Below are 23,804 nucleotides of genomic sequence, written 5' to 3'. Positions count from 1 at the left end.
ATGATTTAAATAATCCTGAGTGACCACTGCAAAGAAGAAAAAAGTCCAGGTCAGCAGCTGTTTCTCTACACAAACGGAACCATTCAAGTTATTTATCCCACCTACCTCAAAACAATGAACAAACCACTTCATTTGCTGTTGAGCTCCTTTTCAGGAGACTGGCCTCTATAGATGAAGGTTTTATGAAAGACCCAGGTGCTAGTACTAGAAAGTAGTTTTTGAAGAAGTTTAAGATGCAGGAACAAGTTTGAAAAAACATAGCATGAAGAACAGCTGAATTACCAACTATTTCAGAACATCCTCTACAACAAAAGTATCTCCAATCAAAATCAGTTTAATGCCTCAATTTATCCCCCCCCTCCAGGAGTCTGACATTTTAAAAAAATCCATAACGTGAAAAAACCTTCATGCCACCCCCACCCTCATGGAATTATTACATACTCACCTAATGGTATCTGTAACGCAAAGCACAACAAATGGATACTGATTCTGCCTCGCCAGGATGAGAAATGCAGACACATGAATTACACCAGCGTTTTTTTTTTAAAGACTTTTCCATTTTTATAATAATTTTTTGCTACACAGGTAAGAAGATTTATACAATAAAATTTTCAACTGAAAATACTTTTTCACAACAGCAGAGCAAGCAGTAACTGCCATGTGTGCGTTTCACAGTACATCACTATCTAGTACAAAGATGGACAATATCACAATCAAGATCAGACACTCTCCTCTGCTTATCTGCTGTCCAATCTCATTCCATGGCAATGGAAGAGTTATCTTTGCAAATGAGTTCACAAATCAAACCTCTACAGCTTATAGGTTCTGCACAGAAATCTCCATCCCTGCAAGACGGTAACAAGACTATTTCAGCACAGCTTCCTCAATAGTTCAACTATTTAACACGTGGTCACTAAGATCTACACACAGATAAGATATGCACACAGGTACAGATGTCAGTACTGTAACAAAGAGTGAGTCTGCATTCATAGATGTAGATCACTTCAAGTCTCTGCTGCACATTTGAAGATGGACACTGACCAATTGTCTCTGCTTTAATTCCCTTGGAACTGAGTTAGCATACGTGAGGGAGGTACGTATCACAAGCTGCTAGCAGCCTTTGATCGTGACCTGGAATACACAAGGGTAATACCGATATTCCTCACTACTCGCCTTTTTTTTTTTCCCTCCCCTAAACCAGACTTGCAAGTAGGAAAGAAGAACCTAACGCAGTAATTTAATAAGCTAACTTTTACAACCTGACTCCAGATACTACCTTCCTCCAGCACAACACACACAGACTCATTCTTCCCACAGCAAGAAAAGACAGAGGCATTTTCTGCAGAGGTCCATTCCTGTGGGCACACAGCTGGCATGCCTGCTCCTGCCCCCATTCTTTCAATAGGGAACTGTGGTCTGTTTCAAAGAATCTTGTCATCTTTTACCAAAGGCGAAAGCTACCCCTCCCTTCCGAGAACAATGGCTTCAATGACAATTAAGTCCAAAAATCCAGGCCCAGCACACCAGTCACTGCTTTGCCTTTTTCACAATGGTGCCAACAGCTGATATGACCGTAGTTTTGGATCCACTTGCGCTGGTTGTCACTGTGACAACGCCTGGCAGTGTTGCAGTAGTGGTGAGGATGGTGGGCTGAGCTATCGTCGTTACAGGGATGGCCGAGTCCCACTTGCTCTTCCTCTTCTGGGCATCTATGAATTTGATTAGATCAAGCAAACGACGGTTAGCATTATGTTAAAGGTCACCAATCCCTTCGTAACACCCTGTCTTGTCAACTGTTAATATACCACTCCTTGACTAGACAACTTTCCCTCGCATTAATTTCAGCATACACTGGCAGTAAATGTTGAGGAGGAAAGACAACTTTATACCTCAAGAGTAAAAGTAAAAAACTCTACACCTGAACTCCAGCCAAATGGGAGACGGGTTCACTCCCTGCCCCAAAGCATATTTAATTTTAACAGAGCACACGGATCTCAGTTGCTCAGGTACAGGCACAGGCCACGCTCAGCCTCCAGTGTTTTTTTTCTCCCTTCCTCCCAGTTTAAAAGGCAGGCTGTAGGCAGGAGAATGATTTTCAGTCTTTCCGAATCTTTTGAGATGCATCAGTCCCAAGAACACTCCACAACCATAGGCATCAGCAGCTTTCTTGACCCACTAATAAATCTCTTCACTATCCCACCTGTCCCTAGTCTTTCATTCCAGAAGGACAGCCATAGGATATAGGGACTAGAGGAAAGCTAGTCCGTCAAACCCTAGAAGAAATACTTTTCTTGCATTATATACACAAACAATAAGGAGCCTTCAGGGTTTCCAGGAAGCACTAATCCCAGCATTACTGCAGCTTAATAGGTAGAATCACAACTGTTCTTTACCTCCCACAGTGGTACTGGCTGTTGTGGTTGTTGTAGAGGCGGCGCTTGTTGTTGTACCCTTTTTAGTGCCGGTCACAAATTCAATCTGGGAAGGGACAGATGCATAGGAGAAAAGGGAGGATATAAAAATGAAGTGTTAATATACACAGTCTTTTTTTTAACCCACATTGCCTCTCTGTGTTTGAAGAACAGCTTTAGTGTCATGCGAGACACTGGCCTCCAAGCTGACTGTCATGCAGGAAGAAAGATGTAGACCTCAGGCCAAAGCGTACCGAAGTCATGATCATTAAGGATTCCTGCAACCCAGCTCCTAAGTCAGATACAATAAAAATGTGTTTGTTAACTGGTACAAGCATAGGAATTTGATATAGCTCAGAAAGGACAGATCCTGGTCATTAAAGAATGTATTTATACAGTTAGAAGTTTTGTTCTTTTTCCTTTAAGAAACATGCAAGACAAGTCCCTACCTGCACAATTTACTGCGACTGCATCATAGCAGGAAACCTAGCAACAAGAGCTACAGCAGCATGCAGTCTCGTATTTTCAAAACTGCAGATATGGGCAAGGACGTAATCAGATACCTGGGTTACTGTGCAAAAACCAAAACAAGTAGCAAGACACAGCATGCACTGCTAGAAAAAAATACCTCCACATACTGAATATGGAAGGAGCGTTCTGCAAGTTTGGATGGCAATCTCTAACATTAGACAGTTTTCTAATGCCTGTCACTAGCTTAAAGGCAACACCACTGAAGGACAGGAATAAAATCTTCCAAAGCTTGCCTGTGTTCTTTTTTGGGGGTACATAAGAACATACGTTTTTGTGACAAGCCCAGTTAAAGTTAAAATAGGCCCAACATTTCTGGAAGTCAGATGCAAGGCGGCAATATCAAGGAGAACAGAAAGCAGATATTGTGTCTCAATGAGATATGGTGAGGAAATTAAGCTATAACTAGGCTATGCCACCAGGCAAAGTATCACAGACTAAGAAAAAAAAAAGCTGTTTATGCATTGTCTTGCCTGTACCTGGCCTGCTGAATACCATTTTAAGAGCTCTGGTTTAAAAATACTGACAAAACAGAAGGAAATCCAGTCAAATAAACAACCTAAAGAAATGCACCTGTAAGAAAGGGCAAACAACTTGATCTGTGCAGCTTGGAAAAAGACATGCTAGAAGAAAGGACAGAACCAGGGAAGAACAAACAGTATTAGCATAGAGCACAATTCATAAGAAACAGGAAAGCAACAAAATGAAATTCAGCAGGGAAACAAACAAAAACCCTGCATCTCAGTCTCTTTTGGTTTTGAATAGCTACCTTTGTGCGTTCCTTCTTGGCCTTCTCCAGTTTGTCCATTTCAATCTTCTGGGCTTTAGCTGAGAAAGATCAGAAGTTACAAGAAGCACTAGGAACAGTAAAAATCCATAGTTCTCTCTCACTCACACACTTCCCATCATAAACAATCAAAACCAACATATTGTGTATAGAAAATTAAACTGCCATGAAACTACTGCTTTTTAATCAAAGCATTACTGCACTAAAGTAATTATTTAAGAGATGAAAACATTGAAGAACCAATTTAAATGAAAAGGCTTTCCAGACTGATGAAGCATCAATAACATTCAGGCACATCCAACCAGAATGAAGTAGTTAAGAGCAGCATGTGATGACTTCTCATTTATAAAGGAAGTGAAGACTCTAGTGCAGTTTGAATAAAAAATAACCCTGCCATGAAACTACTGCTTTTTAATCAAAGCATTACTGCACTAAAGTAATTATTTAAGAGATGAAAACATTGAAGAACCAATTTAAATGAAAAGGCTTTCCAGACTGATGAAGCATCAATAACATTCAGGCACATCCAACCAGAATGAAGTAGTTAAGAGCAGCATGTGATGACTTCTCATTTATAAAGGAAGTGAAGACTCTAGTGCAGTTAATTAACTAAAAAACACAAAGAGCTAAGTTAGGACAAAAGAAGACTTCCTGGAATTACCTAGTGCCTCATAGTATGAATCCTCTGACCAGCCATGAGGATCAAACATGTCCTAAAGAAGAAAAAAAATCAGTCAGATTAGGGCTATTTCCACATAGACACAAAACCCAGTTAAAAAATGTTTCATGTATTTCTGTTCACTGATGATATTCATTACTGATTTCTTCTTGTATTCCAGTGACACAAAGATCACATCAGACCTTCTTTTATAGGACCACGTTCTGTTGTGAATGAAGAAACAGCTTTGAAGCTAAAAGGATGCTGGGATAAGACATGCATTTTTCTGCTGCTCGGCTTCTATGCCCCCCAAGAGTTTCATGTATATCTACACACTTCAGCAGTTTTTGTTCAGAATCATTATAGCAAAGTTGGAGGCACTGAGGCTCAGTACCACACAAAAATGTTCACTTCAATGCAGAAGATCAGACTAAAGTTCCCTTAAAGAACCTCTAAAAAAGCAGGCTCAAGAAAGCCTGAGGTAAGAGCTCACACCCCTATATTACCTTTTACCCACTCCCTTGCCAGTCAAAAGTATTGCACCTCACCTTTGGGTAATTCGTACCGAGTTCATCAATTGAACAAAACTGGATCAGCTTTTCATAGATGCTGCAAAGGAAAGACAGGAGTTCAGAACAGAGCCAGTGAGCTAGAAGTAAAAGGAAGCATTTCAGATTTGTTAGTAGAAAGAGGCTGTCACCTCTTCACACTGCAAAAGTAAAATCAGAACCTGGGAAGCTATGCTTGCTATGATGGATGTAGCATGCCATTAACCACATTATTTTCCACTTCCCCCAAATTAATCTCCCAGCTCCCAGAACAGACACATCTTCTAAAATACTTCATCCAAAGCCTGTACATTTAAAAATCTAACCAACACACCAACTCTAGTTGCTGCCTCACAGAACACAAAGAAGAGTTTTACTGTTTCAGTTACAAAAATGAGAAAGACAATTTGATTGTAAGCAGTAGTACTTCTTGCTCAGGATCCTGTTTTTGCTACAACTCCAACAAAGAGGAAAATTCTTGGAATTTGCTGTGTGGTGCTTTGGTCACACAGGAAAAGATGGTGGCTCACCTGGGGTTGCGGAACTCCTTCTTCCTCTGAATGATGTAGTTCATATCCATGCCCTCTTTTATTTTCCTCTCATATAGCTTTTGAATTTTATCCTAAGGGAGAAAGATTACAGGGTGAGCCAGTACGAAAAGGAGGAGCACACCAGCTATCAAGTGTACATGTGGAAACAAGCCAACTGAACCAGTGACTTCCTTGCATGGAGTAAGGATTCCACCTCTCCCCTAAGGCCAGGCAGGCTGATTAGTACAGACGCTCCCTCCTTTAAGGTATGAAAGTGTCTTCATGAACTGTCTGGACAGGTAAGAGAACTGATCTTTGCACTTTCTGAAGGCTTCAGTGATTATAAACATTTGCATTTGTGGCAGCAGTGCACACTTCTTCCTCTCAGTCTGTTTATAGCAATGACTGTAGAGAAGTAGAAGCCAGCTCCAAGATGGACAGGTGAAATCCACAAAGGTTATCCCACAACTTACAGTGACCATCACACCCCCCTCCACACTCAGTCATGCACGTGAAAAACAGCTGCTGGCTACACTGTGCAGAAGCAAGGCTCATGGCTATGCCTGGGTAACAGACGAGCAGAGCCAAGGTCTGCTGGAGAACGAAAACCAATGTGATCATCAGGTACTGCTGGTGGTGTCTACTGGCAGCCAAACGCTCTTAGGAACAATGCACTTGAAAATCCCTGCTTCAGTGCAAGTGACCACTTAGATGGAACCAGCTTCTCTTTGCAGATCACTCACATAGTTACGAAGTCTATGGATATGTTACTGAAGCCACAAGCCCCTGCAAAAAGCAACTTAACTGACTCAGGTTGGAAATGTCAAGCAGTCTACTCTCCAAAAAGACTGAAAGATTTAAAAATAAACATGATTTTTTTTCTTCCTCAGCAAGGTAGTGAAAGACCTTAAAAGTATTTTTACTCTGGTGATGCTGAAGGGATAACAAAAGCAGAAACTTTCAGATGGAACATATACTTAAGTGGTGCTACTGGGAGAATATTCTCAGTAATTTCCTTCATCTTTTCTTTTTCACACAAATTTCTCATGTACAAGAGGCATATAAAATAAGACCAGAGGCTAGGCCTTCAGTCTTTCAGGATGGGAGAGTTGAGTCAATTTTCCTTTGTTGCTTCTGGGTAAGTCACTTCATGTCTCTCTCTGTATGGACAGTCAACTCAAATACAGAACTCACTACTGTCTAAGGGTTTGCTGAAGCCTGAATAAAAGAGGATTGTTAAGAGCTGATATGAAACTCCTATTTCATGAACTTTAAAAAAAGCTTTATAAGGTAAATTTTCATCAGGTCCTCACAAAATTAGCAAGAAGAAATGATACAATCTCCACATCCAGTGCACACATCGTGAGGTTTGAAAGAACAACTGCAAAAAGGTGAATTTGGGGAGTGGCAATGGTTGAATAGGTGTTCCCTTTTGTCCTCTCCCCGTGGAGGTAGCACTATGGTTCAAAAAGTCCACAGATGGGGAACTACTCAGTCAAATTTCTTCTTTAAGAAGAAATACTCCCTTTGGCAGAGTGCAAGCTACAGTTTATTAGAGGAAGAATCTGACAAAAGGAAAGAGCAAATCAACAGTGAAAAGCCAAGAACATTTTGCATCTCTAAAGAATAATCCTATCTCCTTGCTCAAAGTGCTCTAAGATGTGGTTTGACCTGCTAACAGAGGACAAGTCCTCCTTTGATTTAACATAGTAAACTGCTGTCAAAGGGGAAGAAAATCTGCTTTATTCTGTCTACTCTCTCAAGCTCTGTACATTCCTCAGATCTAACGCACTCCAATTCATTGATGTCAGAACAGTAAAATCCTCCTACAGCAGAAGAGGAGGAATGGGTGTGCCCAGGTACACTGTGCAAAGAAGAAAGCGTGATCTGGATGGTGAGTCATTCTGAATCACCATTGCACATTAGTAGCTTACTTTACAGAGCATTCCAGAAGTGATTCTTTACTTTTATTTCTACTGGGCAGATAACTGCAGTTAAAACTCAAATGGGTGGTAGGAAACAGCAGTCCCTGCTCTTTCATTTGCCCTCCATCAGGAGGAGGAAAACAGAGCAGAAGGTTATTGGAAAGTTGGTTACTGCAATTATTTGGGTGTGCACCAGAGAAAACATGCATTTGTTTTCTTTTGCTGCCTCTAAGTTACCAACCTTCCCTCTAAATGTTTATCATCTAGAGATATGTAGGTGGAAAAGGAATCCAGTCAATGCTGCCTCAACTATTCCAGTTAGGGGATTCTCAGGCCCATATAGAAAAACAATGATTTGTTCTTTCCTACAGGGCTGAATTTGCTGAGGCAAGAGGATAACAGCCTTCACAGTAAACATTGCTTCTGTGTCACTGGTGGAATCAAGACCCATTTTAACGCCTAAGTGGCCCACAGAGACTAGAAAACAGCTTTAAGCTACTTTGAGATTCCTAAATTAGAATTGCTGTAAAGTCTAAAGCATTAACACAGTGCATTCATAAACTCAGCGTGGTAAAAACCAGCTTTAATGCTGGATTTTTGACTTGTGCAAAAATGCTGAGCAGAGTTCCCAAAGATCCCCCCTCCCTACTGAATTGCAAGCCTTTTAAAAAGTAAAGTGGACTTATACCAACCTGCAAGTGGTTAGAACATCTGCCAGGAGGCTCAGGAGGGATTTTGATCTCATCTGGAGACATGTTCCGCACTCTCTCCGAAAAAGAAGCTGTAGAGAGCAAGCTGGGCATGAGTTCTGGCAATACTGAAGGGAATTTAAGCCATGCAAGTCATTAAACTTGTTTTATGTTCTTGCTAGAGTTACTCTATCATGGGTAAAGGTAACAGGGGAATGCTGTCAACTGGTACTCGTGGTGTTTTCAAAGTGCAAGTTTTCAAGTTGCAAGAAGCAACTAACCTAAAGGTTAGATCATTAGAAGACGGATGCGATGCTTGCTTTATTGATTTCTACCTTATACCATGGCTCTGTGTCACATCCATGCTTAAAGCTTGGAGGTCTCTTCACCCCAGAATGGAAATGTGAAAAGCTAAGCTACTTCCCACTCCAGCTGCAATTGTTGATAGGATCCTCAAAGGCAAAGGATCTTCAGAGGAACAAAGGTTGGCTTGTGGAATGTATCTCTAAACCCCTGCACTGTGCACCACATACCGAGCCCTCCACTACTCCAGCTCTTCCATATGCACTTTGAAGTCCTGATCTGAACAGCTCAGATAACCTGGAGTCCCTGAAAACTTGCGCCAGGATACCTTCAGACAGAGAATCAGACTGTATGTGGAGGATCACAGGATCAATCTAAAGCAGCCTGGCTCATTGCCATTTTTGGGGAGGTAATCACTTTGGGTCCTATTTATTTCAAGACCTACCTACATGAACCACAATGGTTCAAGAAGGGAACAACCCTCCCAAAAGCTGTCAGGAGTTAACCACAAGAAATTACATTTCATCCTTAAGTTAACGTTTCCTTAACAGGCACTTTGATCTTTGCTTATGGAGTCAGACTATTGCTAGAAAGAACAACTCGTTCTGCAGGACCGAGAACAGACCAGTACAGACTGCCAGATTTCTATAGCTGTTTGTGTTGGGATATACTATTAGAGTACCTGCTTGCCCTATAAAGATTATAGAGTTATTAGCAAAAGAAACTGCCATGTTTCCCCCCTATTGCTTGCTACTTTCCCACTATTACAGGAAACCCAGGCAGTTTTCTAGCCAAGTCTTGGAGCAGAGATTTGTGCCACATTTAAGCAGCTGGGATTGTTTTCAACCATAATTTGTACAGCGAAGACATCCCAGTCGTAGTCTGTAATGGATAAAAGAGACCTGACACCAGCACAGAAGTCATATCAACCAAGCCATTCACATTTGCAGCTCTTCAATTATACATTCCTCAGTAAAAGCTGCCTGAACTGCAGTTCTAGCACGCTCAAGTTCAGCTCCTTTGACTAAAGCCCAGAAGGGCCCAAAGGACAGACACCGGTGTTTGAACACAGCATGCTCTCCTGCCTTCCAGCACAGAGCGTCGGATAGCTGAGGTTACAAATAATCAATGCTACACATGTTCAGTGTTAAGACTACAGTTTCTATTTCTTTTGTAAAAGTGTAAAGCACTAAGGACAACATCCTTTGGAGATGCAAAGCTAGCAGGCGACCGACCACTCATTCTATTTGATCAAGATGTTGCTGAGGGTTAAATTTTTCAGCAGTTGCTAGTAACAAACAAAAAAGTGTCCTTTGGCATTTACTAGGAAGGAAAGCTTGCCAGAGCTCCTACAGAAAGGCAGGCAAACTGGAGCTCCCTGACAACAAGGCAGACATTTGTTATAGGTTACAGCTGCTGGTGGGATGGGGAAACCTCTAGTTTAATTAGAGTTTCAGGAACCCAGAGAGACAGTAGCAAATAGACCAAAGTGTGAATAATAGACAGCACACTAGGTTTTCCAGAAAAGGTGAAAGCTGATTAATGGCTCAAGAGATTCACAGCATGAGCAGAAACATTAAAAAAGAAAAAAGGCCACCAAATCCAGACTTCATAAAGCAAAGAAAGGACCTTAAAAAAAAATAAATAAATCAAGCCTAGCTCCAGACTAGACATCCCATAGGCTCCTTATCTTTGCAGATGACCAGAAAAGCCACAGAGAAACAAAACATTTATGGGAAGGGGAACTGTGGGCTCATATAAACTCAGGAACTCTGGGCAAGAACTCTGTCTAGCCAGCAAAGCAGTCACAAAGTCATAAGAGTATGTTCAGCAATCAGCTCAAAGCTCTCTTGAAACAGAAATAACGTTGGAGGCAGAACAAGAGCTCCCAATGAGACGATGTATTTTGATGCGTGACTTTTCAGGTTTTGGTGCTCATTTGCTCTTTTGTTTGAGCCATGTGAAAACAATCATTTATCAACATTATACTGATGGGGGAAGGCCTCTCTTAATGGCTTACAAGGAACTGGAACCAAGACATCTTTGTCTACGGCAATCCCGCCATAGCTGTACGCAGCTGAAGACTGAGTCAGCAGTGTGGCTACGTGCACCTCACAAACTGAGCACAAACATTCATCATTACTCAGTTATTTCACCACATTGCAGCCAGACTGAGATGCCCCATCATTAGGAAGGATGAGTTTAACTCCTTCAGGCTTATTTACAGTAAGGAAGTGCAAATTATCCATGCCCTTGAGCAGTCCTCAAACTTCCTGCCCAAACAGACAGCAGAATGGCCGATTCCATGGCCTCTTCCCACCAGCTCTTTCCCTAGAGGAAGGGGCAGCTGGGATTATCATTCAAAATAATCCTGGAACTTGCATATATGGCCGCAGGCTCCTGTATAAAAGATTTGTGTTTTCAAGTCCCAAGCACAGCTTTCCACTATCTATACAGTGGTAAATGCAGATGGACAGCTAACAACAAGGTGTGTCCTCACAGGATACATCCAACTGCTTTGTGCATCCTGTTATTTCTGTCAAGATCAAAGTTTTACTTTTACACGAGTCATAGGTAGTGACACTGGCTGCAGTCTCTAATTGGGCCTGTGATTTGCTGACTCACAGCCTAGAGGATCTCCATGTGGGGACCTCAGGAAGCTGGCTGTTGCTGCGATTAATCACTATGGGCACACCCAGATTCTGGCTCACATTAAGTAAGTATCTTCCCCTAATCAGATTCAGTCCAGCTAAAGAACTAAGGCCATAAAGCAGATCCCACGACTCAGATGAGGGTTCAAGAAAGTAGGAGCCAATGCACTGCCAGGTCTGCGACTCAAGCATCCTGCTGCTGAAGGACATGGCCACTGGTGCTTAGTCTGTACATTCTCCTTCCACAAGCTGACCTAAAAGTTAAACATATTTCATCAGCGCAAGCAATAGGTGCTTGTAGCTTTTTGTGCAGCCAGCGCGTGCACTGTGGCAAGGCAGAGATAGATGTTCAGCTGCTCCCGGGCTCTGTGTAGGAGGCCAAAGCACAGCCAACTATCAGGGTGTACCTAGCAAAGATTCAGCATCTCGGTAGTCAATGGAGGACATTTGCTTGCCAGATCTTGGTGATGCAGATAATTAAATGGAAACACTACATTTAATATGCTTCAGTTTCAGATAGATGGGTTATTTGACCAGTATATCCAACAGTACAAAGAAATACTGCATAGCAGGAGAGAAAGTGCCACAGTGCAAATTATGCACTCGGTTCCTTCCAGAAGAAAACAACTGCTCACAGTCCAAAGGCTATGCTGGAGACATGGACGGGGGGCACACAGGAGCTTTGTTTCCTACAGATGGGTAGGCATATTTTCCTAGTGCAGAGAAAACCAAAAGAATAGAGAACATAGGAACAGAAAGAGCTGGCTGTACCTGGACAGATTGGGGTGTGGGTCATCTGAGGTCTGGTAAAGTACCTTACCTCAGCGCTCTCAGTGAATAACACTGCTCCCCAGGTAGGATTAAGAACTCCTGTCCCTTTCAAGGTTCACTTGTATGCTGCATCTTAAGTAGCCACAAGGGATTACAGGCAGTATCAGGTGCCAGTTTGTCTATAAAGGTCACACTATGCAAAAAAACCAAGCAAAGACCTGGAAAGGGTAATCAGAGGGGCATGGCTTTCCCTTGGAGACATGCAAACCGGTGGTGCCTGGTCTCTAAAATTGCATTCTTTGGCACTCTAATCAAGTCTGCTTGGCATAAACCAGGGTGTGTGGGTTTCTGATTTCCTGGCACCAGAACAGCCAAATCACAGGGAAGAACTGGAGGCAACAACATGCCAGTGAGTCACCCATCCATGGATGGACACTAGTTCCCTTTCTGCTCTGTGGGCTGAGAAATGCAGAAAGAGACCTGCAACTCAGCCATATTTTCTGCTCTTATGAACACTGACTTTGTGCTCAGATATCCTAAGGGCTGGAGAGAACATTTGTTACAGTCCAAAAGGTAAACAACCATGCTGCAAAGAACTTCAGGGCAAAAAAAAAATGCATCCTAAAAGTATTCTTTTGCAAGGCCGCAGGAAACGGCAAATGCAATGTCCTGCCAGCACCATGTACTCTTCAGAGTGGTAAAAAAAAAAACCCAGAAGGGCAACACTGATGCAGAAATCTATCAAAATAAGTTTCACATACACTTCATCCTCAACCACAAGGCAGTTACTGCTGAAACCTCCCCTCCCATTCTTTCAGGCTTTGATTATGTGATTGCTACTTCAGCATAAGTCAGGACAACCATGCCCTTCCCAGCTGCTCATCCCTACTGTTTTCTTTGTGCCAGCTCTAGTGCTTACATAGCATGCATTAAGCAGATCAGGGAATGGATCCAGCTGGAAGCCTCACAGAAGAAAAAAAAAAAAAAAAGAGAGAGAGAAAAAAGGCAACGAAGCTCGATCTCAGCTGGCTCCAACTCCCGGACCAGCTCAAGGCACACAAACATTAGCATGCGTCCAGGGGAGGTAAAACAGAAACATTATTTTTGGCAGAAGCCTACATTTATGCTGTACTTAAGCAACTGCATAACCACGGACTTTAATAAAGGTGACACTGAACAACGTAAGGTTATCTTCTGAGAAGGGCAGGCCCACAAGCTTTTAATGCAAAAAGCAGTTGTGGAAAACTGTCTAAGGAAGACTTCGACTTCCACATACCAATATTAGACAAAACTTTAGATGTCCAGATTGGAGAAGTTACCTGCTTTGTGTCAAAAAATCCTGCACCTTTTTCTGTTCAAGAATTCTAACTCTAAAAGTCCAAGTTTACAGGAAGGGAGTGGTTCTCATGTTACACCAACCATAAGGCTCTTGCAACAGTTCCTTTTCAACTAGATAAGATATGCTGTCATGCAAAAGACCTACAGAATCCAGCATGGCAAGTATGCTGATCTCTAATAACCTGCTTCTGCACAAAGCTAGCCTACACGCTGCTCTGTGTGTGCTACTATTGGGAAAGGATATTAAAGATATATTGCAAACCTTAATCCAGGTCTTGGGACTCACCAACACTGTCCACTCACGAGTGTGTGACACCGTAATAAGTGCCCTCTGTGCAGCTTTTAAGCCTGCATGCAAGTCTGGGCTATCATGAGACAAATGAGATTCAACCTTCTAATCTCCTGTGGATGGGGCAGTCTCAGGGGGAAAAGGAGACCAACAAAATTGTAATCTGAGCCTTATACCGTAACTAAGAAAGGACTACCTGCTACATTGCTTTACAAGTGTAGAGCTTCACCCATATGTAGAGAGTAGAAGGGCAGCTGGCTTTCAGATATTCTTCTTTACTTTTTACCCTAAATGCTGTTGTCTCGTCCATGTTTCTAGTGTGCATTTGGCAGCAGATCAGTAGTTTGGAGAGAGATCTCTGTTGCATTCTATGATGAGACTGGTTAAAGCAGTTTTGCCCTCTAAAGGCTGAAAATTCAATATAACAGCTGGGTTGGTGCAAAGTCTGGGCAGGCCAACTGAAAAGGACTTAAGTCCAAAACTTCAGAGTGAAGGCTGTTGTAGGAGTCAGCTTAGCATCCTAGTATTTACTGTCTTATTTTATGTTTATCACAGTTTATGGCTGAAATATCATGTTTGAGTCTTGACAAGATGACTTGACAGATAAGGAAGCAACTTCTAAACTCATAATTTTTTTTTATGATATTATTACATGCTACCACACAACTGTACTAGTAACCTCAGGAACAAAGGGTTAGTTTAAGATAGTCAGAGCTTCAACATAAAATACACTTTCTGTACATCTCCACAGAGATCAAGCAGAGGATACTATTTCAAGCTGATGACCCTGGACTTTCCAAGCATTTTTTCCAAATCTAATAATGGTGCAATGAATAAGTGAGATGTCACAAAAATCAAGTAAGTTTCAGTAACCATTAGAAAACATATGGTACACTATGTCAACACAGCAGCTATAAATCACTACATGGATTACATTTAAGTGGGGATATTTTAGTTAAGTTTCTGAAGCCACAGAACAAAGTATCTGTCATCATTCCTGGTTATACTGGCTCTCACAGAGGTGTCTGGACAAAGTTACTGCTTTATTGTTTTTAAGCTCATCTAGAAAAACACCAACACTGCCCTTTACATATATGTCATAGACATGTAATATATGAAAATATTTTCGTATTTTTAGGCATGGTACCCTTCTCCCAAAAGACGACTTCACTGAAAAAATTCTACTGAGATAAAACATTGCAGGCAATAATTCCAAGTCCAGCATTGCCAGGACAGAGTGAAGATGCTTTTTACAAAGGGGGAGCCTAGAAGGTCTAGTTTGAAAAAAACATGTGAATAAATACTTCTGAGCAAACTTACCAACTAGCTCCTGAGGATCTCTTTTCTCCAGTTCTGAGAATTCCTGGGAGGAAGGGGGAAGAAACAGATTTTAGTCAAGGTATCCTTCCAATCTAAAAAGCTATACTGTCCATTCGTTTAGAAATTTACACATTACTTCTGAGACAAAAGAATAAAAATTAAGAATGAAATGCAAGGTATTAGATAATAGGGCAATGTTTGTACCATGGAAAGTCAAAGCCTAACAGGATGCTCTGTTTCCTTTCAAAGCTGGAGTCTAAATTTAACAAAAGAATTCAGGCTTTGTTTCTATGAGTCCTAGACACTCAGCTCCTTTTGAATTCCACAAAAACTGCTGTACTTGAAGCCTTTCCTCAAAACAGATCAAACCATAGATTCTTCATTTTTGGTGACTGGCCCTTGGCACTGGCCAAGAGTCAATGCTTTAGAGCATAGCTAGCTAAATACAAGCTGGATCCAGCCCACAGAAAACTACTTAAGCCCTGGGAATGCCTACCACAGGCCCGGGCAACTTGCAGTCCTCTAAGCAGGGCCAGCAGGATGCATTCCCCAGAGTAACATGAAAACAGCTGAAATGCTCCCAGAGGCAGCAGCAGAGCAAGACGACTTCAGAGCGGCATCTGATCTGCCTCTCCACAGATACCCAGGGCTCTGCAGGGTCCCGGACTGCAGAGGTTTGCCAGTTGTGCGTGGTGCCAGAATTCACTTCTGTAATTGTGCCATTCAGGGCTTTGGCTGATAAACCCTCTATGAACCAAAATGCCAGAGAACATGGTGGTGATGCAGATCCTGTATTCCCATTTTGAAAGAACACTCCCACTGTCAATTCTCTCTTGGCTGCTACTTTCCAGGAGTGACATAGCCGATCTGCTCTACCAGAAACTCAAGGGCAACCTCCACTGGCTTGTAATGCTCTGTTTGGAGATCTTCTGAACACAGCTAATCCCTCCTTAGTTATATAAATTAAGCCTGCTTTAGTTGAGGGAGCACAGCAGATGTTTGCACCAGAGTCTGCTGAGCGGGAGGCGTTATGTAGGATAAGACACTCTTAAATATGCTTTTACCATATTGAGACAAATATTCAAATATTTTCGTGCTTCTGAGAGACCACAGGAGAGTCACAAGTGATATCAAGTTCAGCACAAATAAAGTTTTGAAACAGTATCAGCTGTATCCCAACATTGCTCTCTCCCCCCTGCCTCTCTCCCAAAGACCTTTTGTGACTCACTGGACTGTGCGTCCAAAATTCCTCAGTGCCTCCAAACACTGAAGCTATTCATTCAACCTGACACAGACATAATGCTGCCTCCTTGCTGCTTAGTAACCACTCTCTAAACCCCCTCCTTTACTCCATCTCCAATCAGGTGAGAGGTGCATAAGGTGAGGAGAAAGCAGCAAGGTCACCAAGCCAGATCTGGGAACAGGCTGTGCCAAATTCACCATGAAAACCCACCAATTTCCAGAGAAGCCAAAGCTCTGGAAGCAGAAAAACAAATTCTTTTTGTGGCACTAACTGCTAAAGGGCACTTTTTATAGCCATTCATGGGAAAAAAAAAAAGCAGCACCCTGTTTCTCCATAAGTATACTTGGATCACAAAACACAAGGCTAAAGCTATTTTAGAAAAAAAAAAAAAGACACTAAGGAACATGTATCTTCTCACTGGCCAGCTGGCAAGGCCCCAGGCCCCTTTGTGAGATGGACTGTAGTGTAACAGCTCCAACCCCTCTAAGCTAGTGCACTTGGTGTAGTGCATTAACACCTCTTCTCCCAGGGGCTTCAGAAAGAACAGCACAAGCAGAAAAAAAAAAATTGAGAGAAGCATGACATTTCAAAGCAGAAAACTTATGCTAAGAGAAGGAGGTCTCTTTGGCGAGAACACTGGACAGGAATCCAGGGAATCTAGGCTGTGTTCTCCACAAACCCACGCAGACACGGCGTTAACATGGTGAGCCTCAACCACATCGACATGGCGTTAAGATGGTGAGCATCAATTTGCCACCAGAGAAGTGGGGGCAATTCTGCAGTAACTAACAGATTGTGAGGACAAATTCAGATTAGCATGCAAGTGTTGCACGTGGGCTAGAGAAGTTCATAGAGCTACAGATACAAGGGAAATGTATGTCCAGGCAACATACAGTAACTCATTAGGCAGCAAATACATGCTGTCAGAAGGCTGCTTTATTCCCTTTAGGGAGAGAACTTGCTAGATATGTAATTAAAAGTATTTCTCACCTTGGTTTGAGACAACAAGCAAATGTTTGTTGAGGTGAAAGGAGGGAACTGCTTTTGTTCCAACCTTGACTGAATTACATCCTGCACTCTTATCTTTTGAAAGTTTTGTTTTAAGTGGACTGAGAGGGAAGAGGAAGAGACGGGCTATGTCCCTGAGCACCTCTTGATCCTTCCTCTTACCCAGCACTGTATTTATTATTCCATTATCCCTCCCATCTTCTGCCCACTTATCCCCTCATCACCCAAGAACACAAAGGCAAGAGAAAAAAAATACCCCAAATGACCAATATTGCCAAGCAGGCACTTAAGCAACCCGGTGGCGCAGACAAATTCAGGTGCTTTAGACATGTGCTAAATGCCCTCAAGAAGGCTGTCCTCTTATTTGGCCAATTAACAGGGTTGCAAGGGTATTTGCTGTATTTCTGAAGTTTTCAGAAGCCCATTTTCAAGTTTCCTGTAGCTGTTTGGAGCCAGCACCAAGCGTCAGCACACAATTCTCAGGAAACATGAACTCATATTCTGAGAGGTAATTTGATGGCCAAAACCTCTTCTGTTATGTACCTTACATTAGACAAATACGTCTAAAATGTCAGATGCATTAAATAGTATGTTTTATGAATTTCCAGAATCATCAGTAAGTTTGCTTTCACCAGAAGTAAGTTTGTTCTTTAATTTGTATCCTTTAATCCTAGAGGTACAGCACAAGTCTGCCCCATTTGTAACAGGCTGAAGCAAGCCAGTCCTATCAGGCTGCCACTGTGTATTTACCTGGCCTAATCGCCCACACCCGTTTCACCATGGCTGCTCTATCAAGTCTAGTCTCCACATCCTCAGGCCATAGCCAAGACATCAGAAACCCCAGAGCTACATCAAGCAAAAGAAAACAAGTTCACTAACATATTATAGCCACACCTCACTGCCCAAAGGATATGAATTTTGCTTACTGATTAATTACTGCGTACCTACACCCACTGCTCCATCATTAACAAGCTGAAGACACAGCTTTTCATTAAGTCAGGCTACTTTCAAGCCTCTTAAATGCCTTCAGAAAACAAAGGGATGACCGACTCTTCCTACGGTGCTTGTTCATATTTGCTCAGTTTACTGTCTAACACTATGGCGAGGCAAGTATCAACAACTTGACCAAAGACGTACAGTTTGGCAGATGCAAGATTTAAGAAGTCTTGTTCAAGCCTCTGAGTGTCTACTGAAGATCCAGAACTTAAGGACAGCCTAAAAACCTTCAGTGGAGTAATCACCCAATAAGAACTGTTCTACACTCCCTTAGGCTAATTTAAGTATGGGACACACATTGAATACAATGAACTGATTAGAAAAGACAACAAATAAAAAAACCCAAACCACCCCACCAAACAAAACCCCACCATATTTTCTGCAGATCTAATCCAATATAAAGTTGAATGAGAGAGAGAATCACCGAATAACAAGGTACAATAAATACTGCATGGTTGCTATCTTTTCATTGTGAAATGGAAGAAATATTTACACACAGTCAAGAGATTTCTAAAGGAATTCAAACACATTTAATCAATGGAGAATTTGGAAGATAACTGAATTTTAAGAAGAGAATTTACCTAAATCCATTCAGGGCAAGGTGATCTTTTTGTAGATTACTACATCATCAATACCCACCGTGCTATGTATCAGTATGCTCACATGAAGAGCACAAAATCAAGCAGGTGAGTGGTTCCAAGCAGAGGTGATTTTATGTCAAATCTCTCTATCAGAGTAAATATATGAAAGCTATCAGAGCCTTCAAGTATCCCAGAGGTACAGGCATCATTTATTGGGTTCATTTCCATTTGGACCCTGATCACTGAAAAATAACAAGGTTAAGACTTGACTAGTGGCACCTTCTGATACTGCACAGTTTTCACAAGCCGGACCTCTGAAAGGCTGTACGGGAGCATCTCTGAATTTACTTTTTCAGCCAGTCTCTCACTACCTGCACAGTCAGCCTGGACACATTAGTTATGCTGAAAATTCTCTCTACCATCATGGAAATACAAAACTTGGGCAAAAAAAAAAAAAGTGTCCCGTGTTCACTCTTTTTCTCGTCATTTTATCCCATCTAGTATTACATGATGACCTCTAAGAATGGCTAGATTGAGTTTAAAAAAAAAAAGCAATACTGTACTTTATTCCTCTCATGCACTCAGCAAGTTGATTTTCTGGCTGCTATCTACTTTGCAGCCTAGATCTCACAAGATCAACTGTTTAAGGGCCTAAAGCCAGACGGCCTTGCTCCAACAGACCCACTGAAAAGAGTCAAGGGATGCCATGGTGGTTCAGAGCCAAGTTGGAAGAGGACTGAAAGACAGCAAGACAAGCAGAAGGCAGACTACTTTCCCCTGATCTGGAGACTAACAAAGAGCAGCCTCTGAAGAACGCAAACTGCTACGGGCAAAGACAAAGTATTAAAACAACAAGAAGAAAAAAAAAACAACCCGCAACTTTTTAACATCTAACAGGACCACTAACATAAGCCACAATTTCTGTGCTTCTAAGAGCAATTCTGCACATCAGCTCACCAATAGCAGAAAACAGTTATTCTATTACTATTCCCATGTGCGTTCAGGAAAAGGTTTTCCACTTTTTCCTACTTCCCCAAGACAAATGCTTTCTTCAAGCCCTGGGCAAGACGACGCTGCCTGCAAGAGCCTGACTGATATGAACCCAGCTTGATGGTTCAGTTTTCATGTATCATAATCAGTCAAAGAAGAAGAGCAAGTTGAAGGGGGGGGGGTGTACACACGCATAAGGAAAGCGTTGCATTTTGGCTTAAGATCTCACCTTGCTGAGGTGAAATATAGACTATCTTTTCAGTCATAGAGTGTTTCCATCCAGTTACATAAAAAACAATCTCTGCTCAGGTTCCATGGAAAATAAAACCAACCAAACGCAATCCTCGTAGTGTGGAACAGAGATTAAAGGAAGGAAGCAAAACCAATATGAATCTGAGACTGATGAATTCAAGTTTGGAAAGGCTTGCCCAGAACAGCTTTATTTAATGGAAAGAATGGACTGACTTACAACAATGCTCGCTAAATCCTTCCTGAAACAAGATCCACAAATCCAGTACAAAGCTCACATCGAACATAACTGTTGGCTTTAACTGTTGCCAGAAGGTACAAATTCAACCATCAATTTCTTGTGGAAGCAGTTGCATATGTTGGTGCAGGTGTACTTCAAACTACAAGAAGAAACGGTTGAACAAGGAGGCAGAAGAGGTACAAAACCAGAAACTGATTGCTTTAAATAAGATGCAAATTGTAAGAAGTGGAGAAGTTGATGCCAGATTTGCCACCGCTCAATTGCGTTCCCAGACTTGTAGCCAACTTAGCCATACAGCTTCATTTTTCTGCTGACTTCCAGTTAGTGTTTAAAAAAGTAGCTAGGAAACTTCCACAGTACCCCTCAACAACATTTTCTCTTTTTTTTCCCCAGAGAGAATGCTCTTGCTTTGCAGAATTTCTTCTCTCCCCCAATTATTTCACCTGATTGCTTGCACATAAAAAAATTTAGCACCAATTACAGCCAGAAAATATATAGACCAGTCACATTGCTGTCATGCTAGTGGATTAGTTTGAAGATATTAACGCAGAGAATTTTTCAGTGCAGTCCTTCCACTAGTAGCCAGTGGAACTGCTGCTGCAATAGTTGTTATAGTGGATTTCTCTCATCTGATCAAGTGCCAGCAGTAAGTTTTTGTAATTTTTCCTCCTCTCTACAATTCAGACTATCTCCTGTAGTTCTCACATATCAACAGCCTCACTTGGCTGAGTATGATGGAAAGAAACTCTACAACTTAGTATAAATTGTTAGTAGAGTTATCTAAGCTGATAGTGAAGATGGCCTTGTCAGAGCAAGCGGGTGAAATGTTTATATGCAGGCAGCAAGAGAAAGTCCCCTCCAAACCCTGGATCATGTGCTTTTTTTTTTTCCTTTTTTCCTTTTCTTTTTTCTTTTTTTTCTTTTCTTTTTTAAAGGAACATGCTAGCAATTATGTTCTTCCTTTTCTACAAACATCAGAAGTGCTTATGGAAAGAGGACACCAGAAACTTCTCATTTAATATTAAAAGGGCATGACAAGAACTATTTCATTTCTTGCTCACCAGATCTGCCTGGTGTTGGTGTGCTACCGGGCTGACAGCAGCAAACAGAGTACAAGTCAAGTGTATTCAGAGTCTGGAGAAGAGAAAGCAAGGGAACAGAAGTACAGTGCTTTTATTCCTCCTCCCGCCCTTTTTTCTTGTATTGTGAGAGAGGAGAATCCCGAGAGAAAGCTTGAAACAAGCCCATTTCCTACAGCCATATCCTGTTTGCCAGCTCTGATACATAGCTCCAGGCAAAGTGCCCAGTACAGGATAAGAAATTTAACTAAGAAAAAACTATAGGGACCATGATTTAGATACTAAGAGAAGCACAGCAGCTCAGAAATAAGCCACCTATAGGAAAAAAACGATACATCCAACCTTCAGTGACACTTATGTACAGTCTGTACAAACCTACTTATTTTGAGATACTATTGTCACAGACAAAGAGGGAAGGAAAAACAAGTCAGGAAAGAGTCAACTCCTGAGACATTCCTTAAGCATCTTACCAAAACAAAGAACGTGTGTAGCTGACGCTGCCTTTTACTTTTTAAGCTGAATTAAGTCTAAAAATCCACCTTCATTTCATTTCAATTTCATTGAAAAAATACCAAAAAACCCCAACCAAGATCTGGCAAAATATTTCAGTGAGAAAATGCTTTAGAAGGGAAGCATTCACAGCATAATAGCCTTTAAATAGCTTTTTTGAAACTTGATTCTGTTCACCTGACTTATGCTATCTCAATATTTGATAAAAGATTATGTTAGCAGTAATTTCCAGTGTGTGCCAGAACTCTCGCTTTCCAAGTGGAGGTACAGTTAATAACATCTGCCTTACGACAGCACCCTGGTCCCAAAGCTACCTGCTTCCGTTAGCTGCCTCCTCTCTCTCCTTCTCCACCTCTGATGCTAGGGGCCCTCCAAATTTAACATTTGCTGATCACCCTGTGCACTTGCTTTACAAGACCACAGAGTACAGCCTCTGCACAGCACAGACACCAACCAGGGCGCAGCGGTGTAAATGCGCAAAACAGCCTGCACGGAAGATTGCACAGCCCGTGGGAGCACACCAGCAGTTAACAGCTGCCACACTGAGTGCAGCCAGTAGCACAGCTCCCAGCAGTCTCCACCTGAAGCCACCATGGTCCGCAGAGATGTGCCTTGCTCTGCAGAGCCCATAAATTCTGCTTTCAAGTCACTTTTGCTTCCTACAGTGAAACAGGAATTCAGAGGTGAAACATCAGCACCACATGAGGGCTTGAGGTGTCAAGCTACTTTGATGAATTTTTTTTTTTTTTTACAGATTGTTGCAGTGCAGAATCAAGTAGAAGGTGAAGCTGGGCTGTGAGAAATCTTAAGCCTCACAGCAGCAAAGGAAAGGCTCAGGAGAGCTGACAAAATTAACTTCTTGCACAAGCTTTCTTCCCTGGTATTGAAAATTCCTCTTCATGGTTTGGAGTAGAGGCAAGGTGTAAAAGGAAGTATCCTCACTGGGATATGCACTCCTCCATGAATGGATCCCACGGAGTTTTTGCAGATTTTGGTCCTTCTGTACCCAGAACGGGGAAGCTGGAAGAAGCTATTTTCAGATATTTGTTGGTATTTGAGGCAATCCTCCATCTGTGCTGACTGTTCAGACTCTCACTCTGACACGCACTGACATGCAAATTCAGAACAGCCTATTTCAGTACAGCAGACAGAAATAATTGCAACAACAGAACTGGACTTGAAGAACTTAGACCTTTATCAGGGAAGGGGAAGCAGCTCCAGAAAGGACTTTTCTTCAAGTTTAAAGACAAACAGAAAAAGCCTGGCTCTTCCTTTGGAGAAAGGCAAGCCACACCTGTGTCAATAATCTGTGGTATTTAGTACTGCAGGGAGTGAAGGGTCTGCCACAGCATGTATGCCTGGCGGGGAGGAAGGAACAAGCATGTCCGTGGACATGTCTCATCTTCCAAACAGTGCAAGAGCTGGATTGAAGCCAGCAGCTCTAAAGCAGGTAAGCCAGCTTCAGAGACCAACAATGCTGTGATCTCCCTCCCTCCCAGGCAGACAGAGCTGGAGACACAGAAGTACGTGGGGCAAGGGGCAAAATAATCAAGGATGCCAAATGCTATTTTGTTTCCTACATGCAAAACTGTTTAACCGCCACTGATATTTTCTGGCAATAACTAAGGTCAACCACCTAGTTAAAAAATGGGAACCAGGTATCAGCTGTTTTAATGTTTGAGCACTCACTGTAATAGTGTAGAGGACAGCATTAGAAGCTGAGTTAGCTCTACTCCCCCTAAAGGCTCTCTGCATGTAATGCTGACTGCTAAACTGCCAAACTCTCTGGTTCCCTCCACAGAGAGCTGGAAAACAGCGTGCCAAACCTAAAACGAGGGAAAAACACATAGAGTTGGAAGCGCAGACAGCATTTTACACAATTATATTAAAAGAAAGCTAGAATACAGAAAAAGATGAAACTGAGACTGCAGTGCTTATCACTGGCACCTTCAGGCTGTGCTCACTGGCAAAGGAATAAGTGGAAAACAAGCAACTGGAGATCTAACCTTAACGCTAGCCCTGGAAACTGCACAGTTCACACTTTTAAAGTGTTTACAAAGAGGTACACAGCACAGCCATGCATAACAAGGCCATTTTTAAAATACAACTGCTCTTTTGCCAGTTCTGCCCATCAGAGGCCAATACTAACCCAGATAGCA

At 42.0% G+C, this 23,804-nt stretch overlaps 1 protein-coding gene across 1 annotated transcript in view; it reads right to left on the bottom strand.

Moving 5' to 3' along the window:
- Positions 1-526: 526 nt before the first annotated feature.
- The window catches only part of SAP30BP (SAP30 binding protein), a 31,521-nt gene continuing 8,243 nt past the window's right edge, over positions 527-23,804 (bottom strand). The window contains exons 3-10 of the mRNA XM_009279476.2: positions 14,749-14,791; positions 8,080-8,168; positions 5,463-5,554; positions 4,933-4,993; positions 4,388-4,439; positions 3,709-3,767; positions 2,394-2,478; positions 527-1,709 (exon numbers count right to left, since the gene is read on the bottom strand). Coding sequence (XP_009277751.1) covers positions 1,528-1,709; positions 2,394-2,478; positions 3,709-3,767; positions 4,388-4,439; positions 4,933-4,993; positions 5,463-5,554; positions 8,080-8,168; positions 14,749-14,791 — 663 coding nt within the window. The 3' untranslated portion in view covers positions 527-1,527. The remainder of the gene's footprint in view (positions 1,710-2,393; positions 2,479-3,708; positions 3,768-4,387; positions 4,440-4,932; positions 4,994-5,462; positions 5,555-8,079; positions 8,169-14,748; positions 14,792-23,804) is intronic.

This window comes from Aptenodytes forsteri, unplaced genomic scaffold (assembly GCF_000699145.1).
Source record: "Aptenodytes forsteri isolate BGI_AS27 unplaced genomic scaffold, ASM69914v1 Scaffold243, whole genome shotgun sequence".
Taxonomy (NCBI): Eukaryota; Metazoa; Chordata; class Aves; order Sphenisciformes; family Spheniscidae; genus Aptenodytes; species Aptenodytes forsteri.
This window is presented reverse-complemented; position numbering and strand designations above follow the sequence as displayed.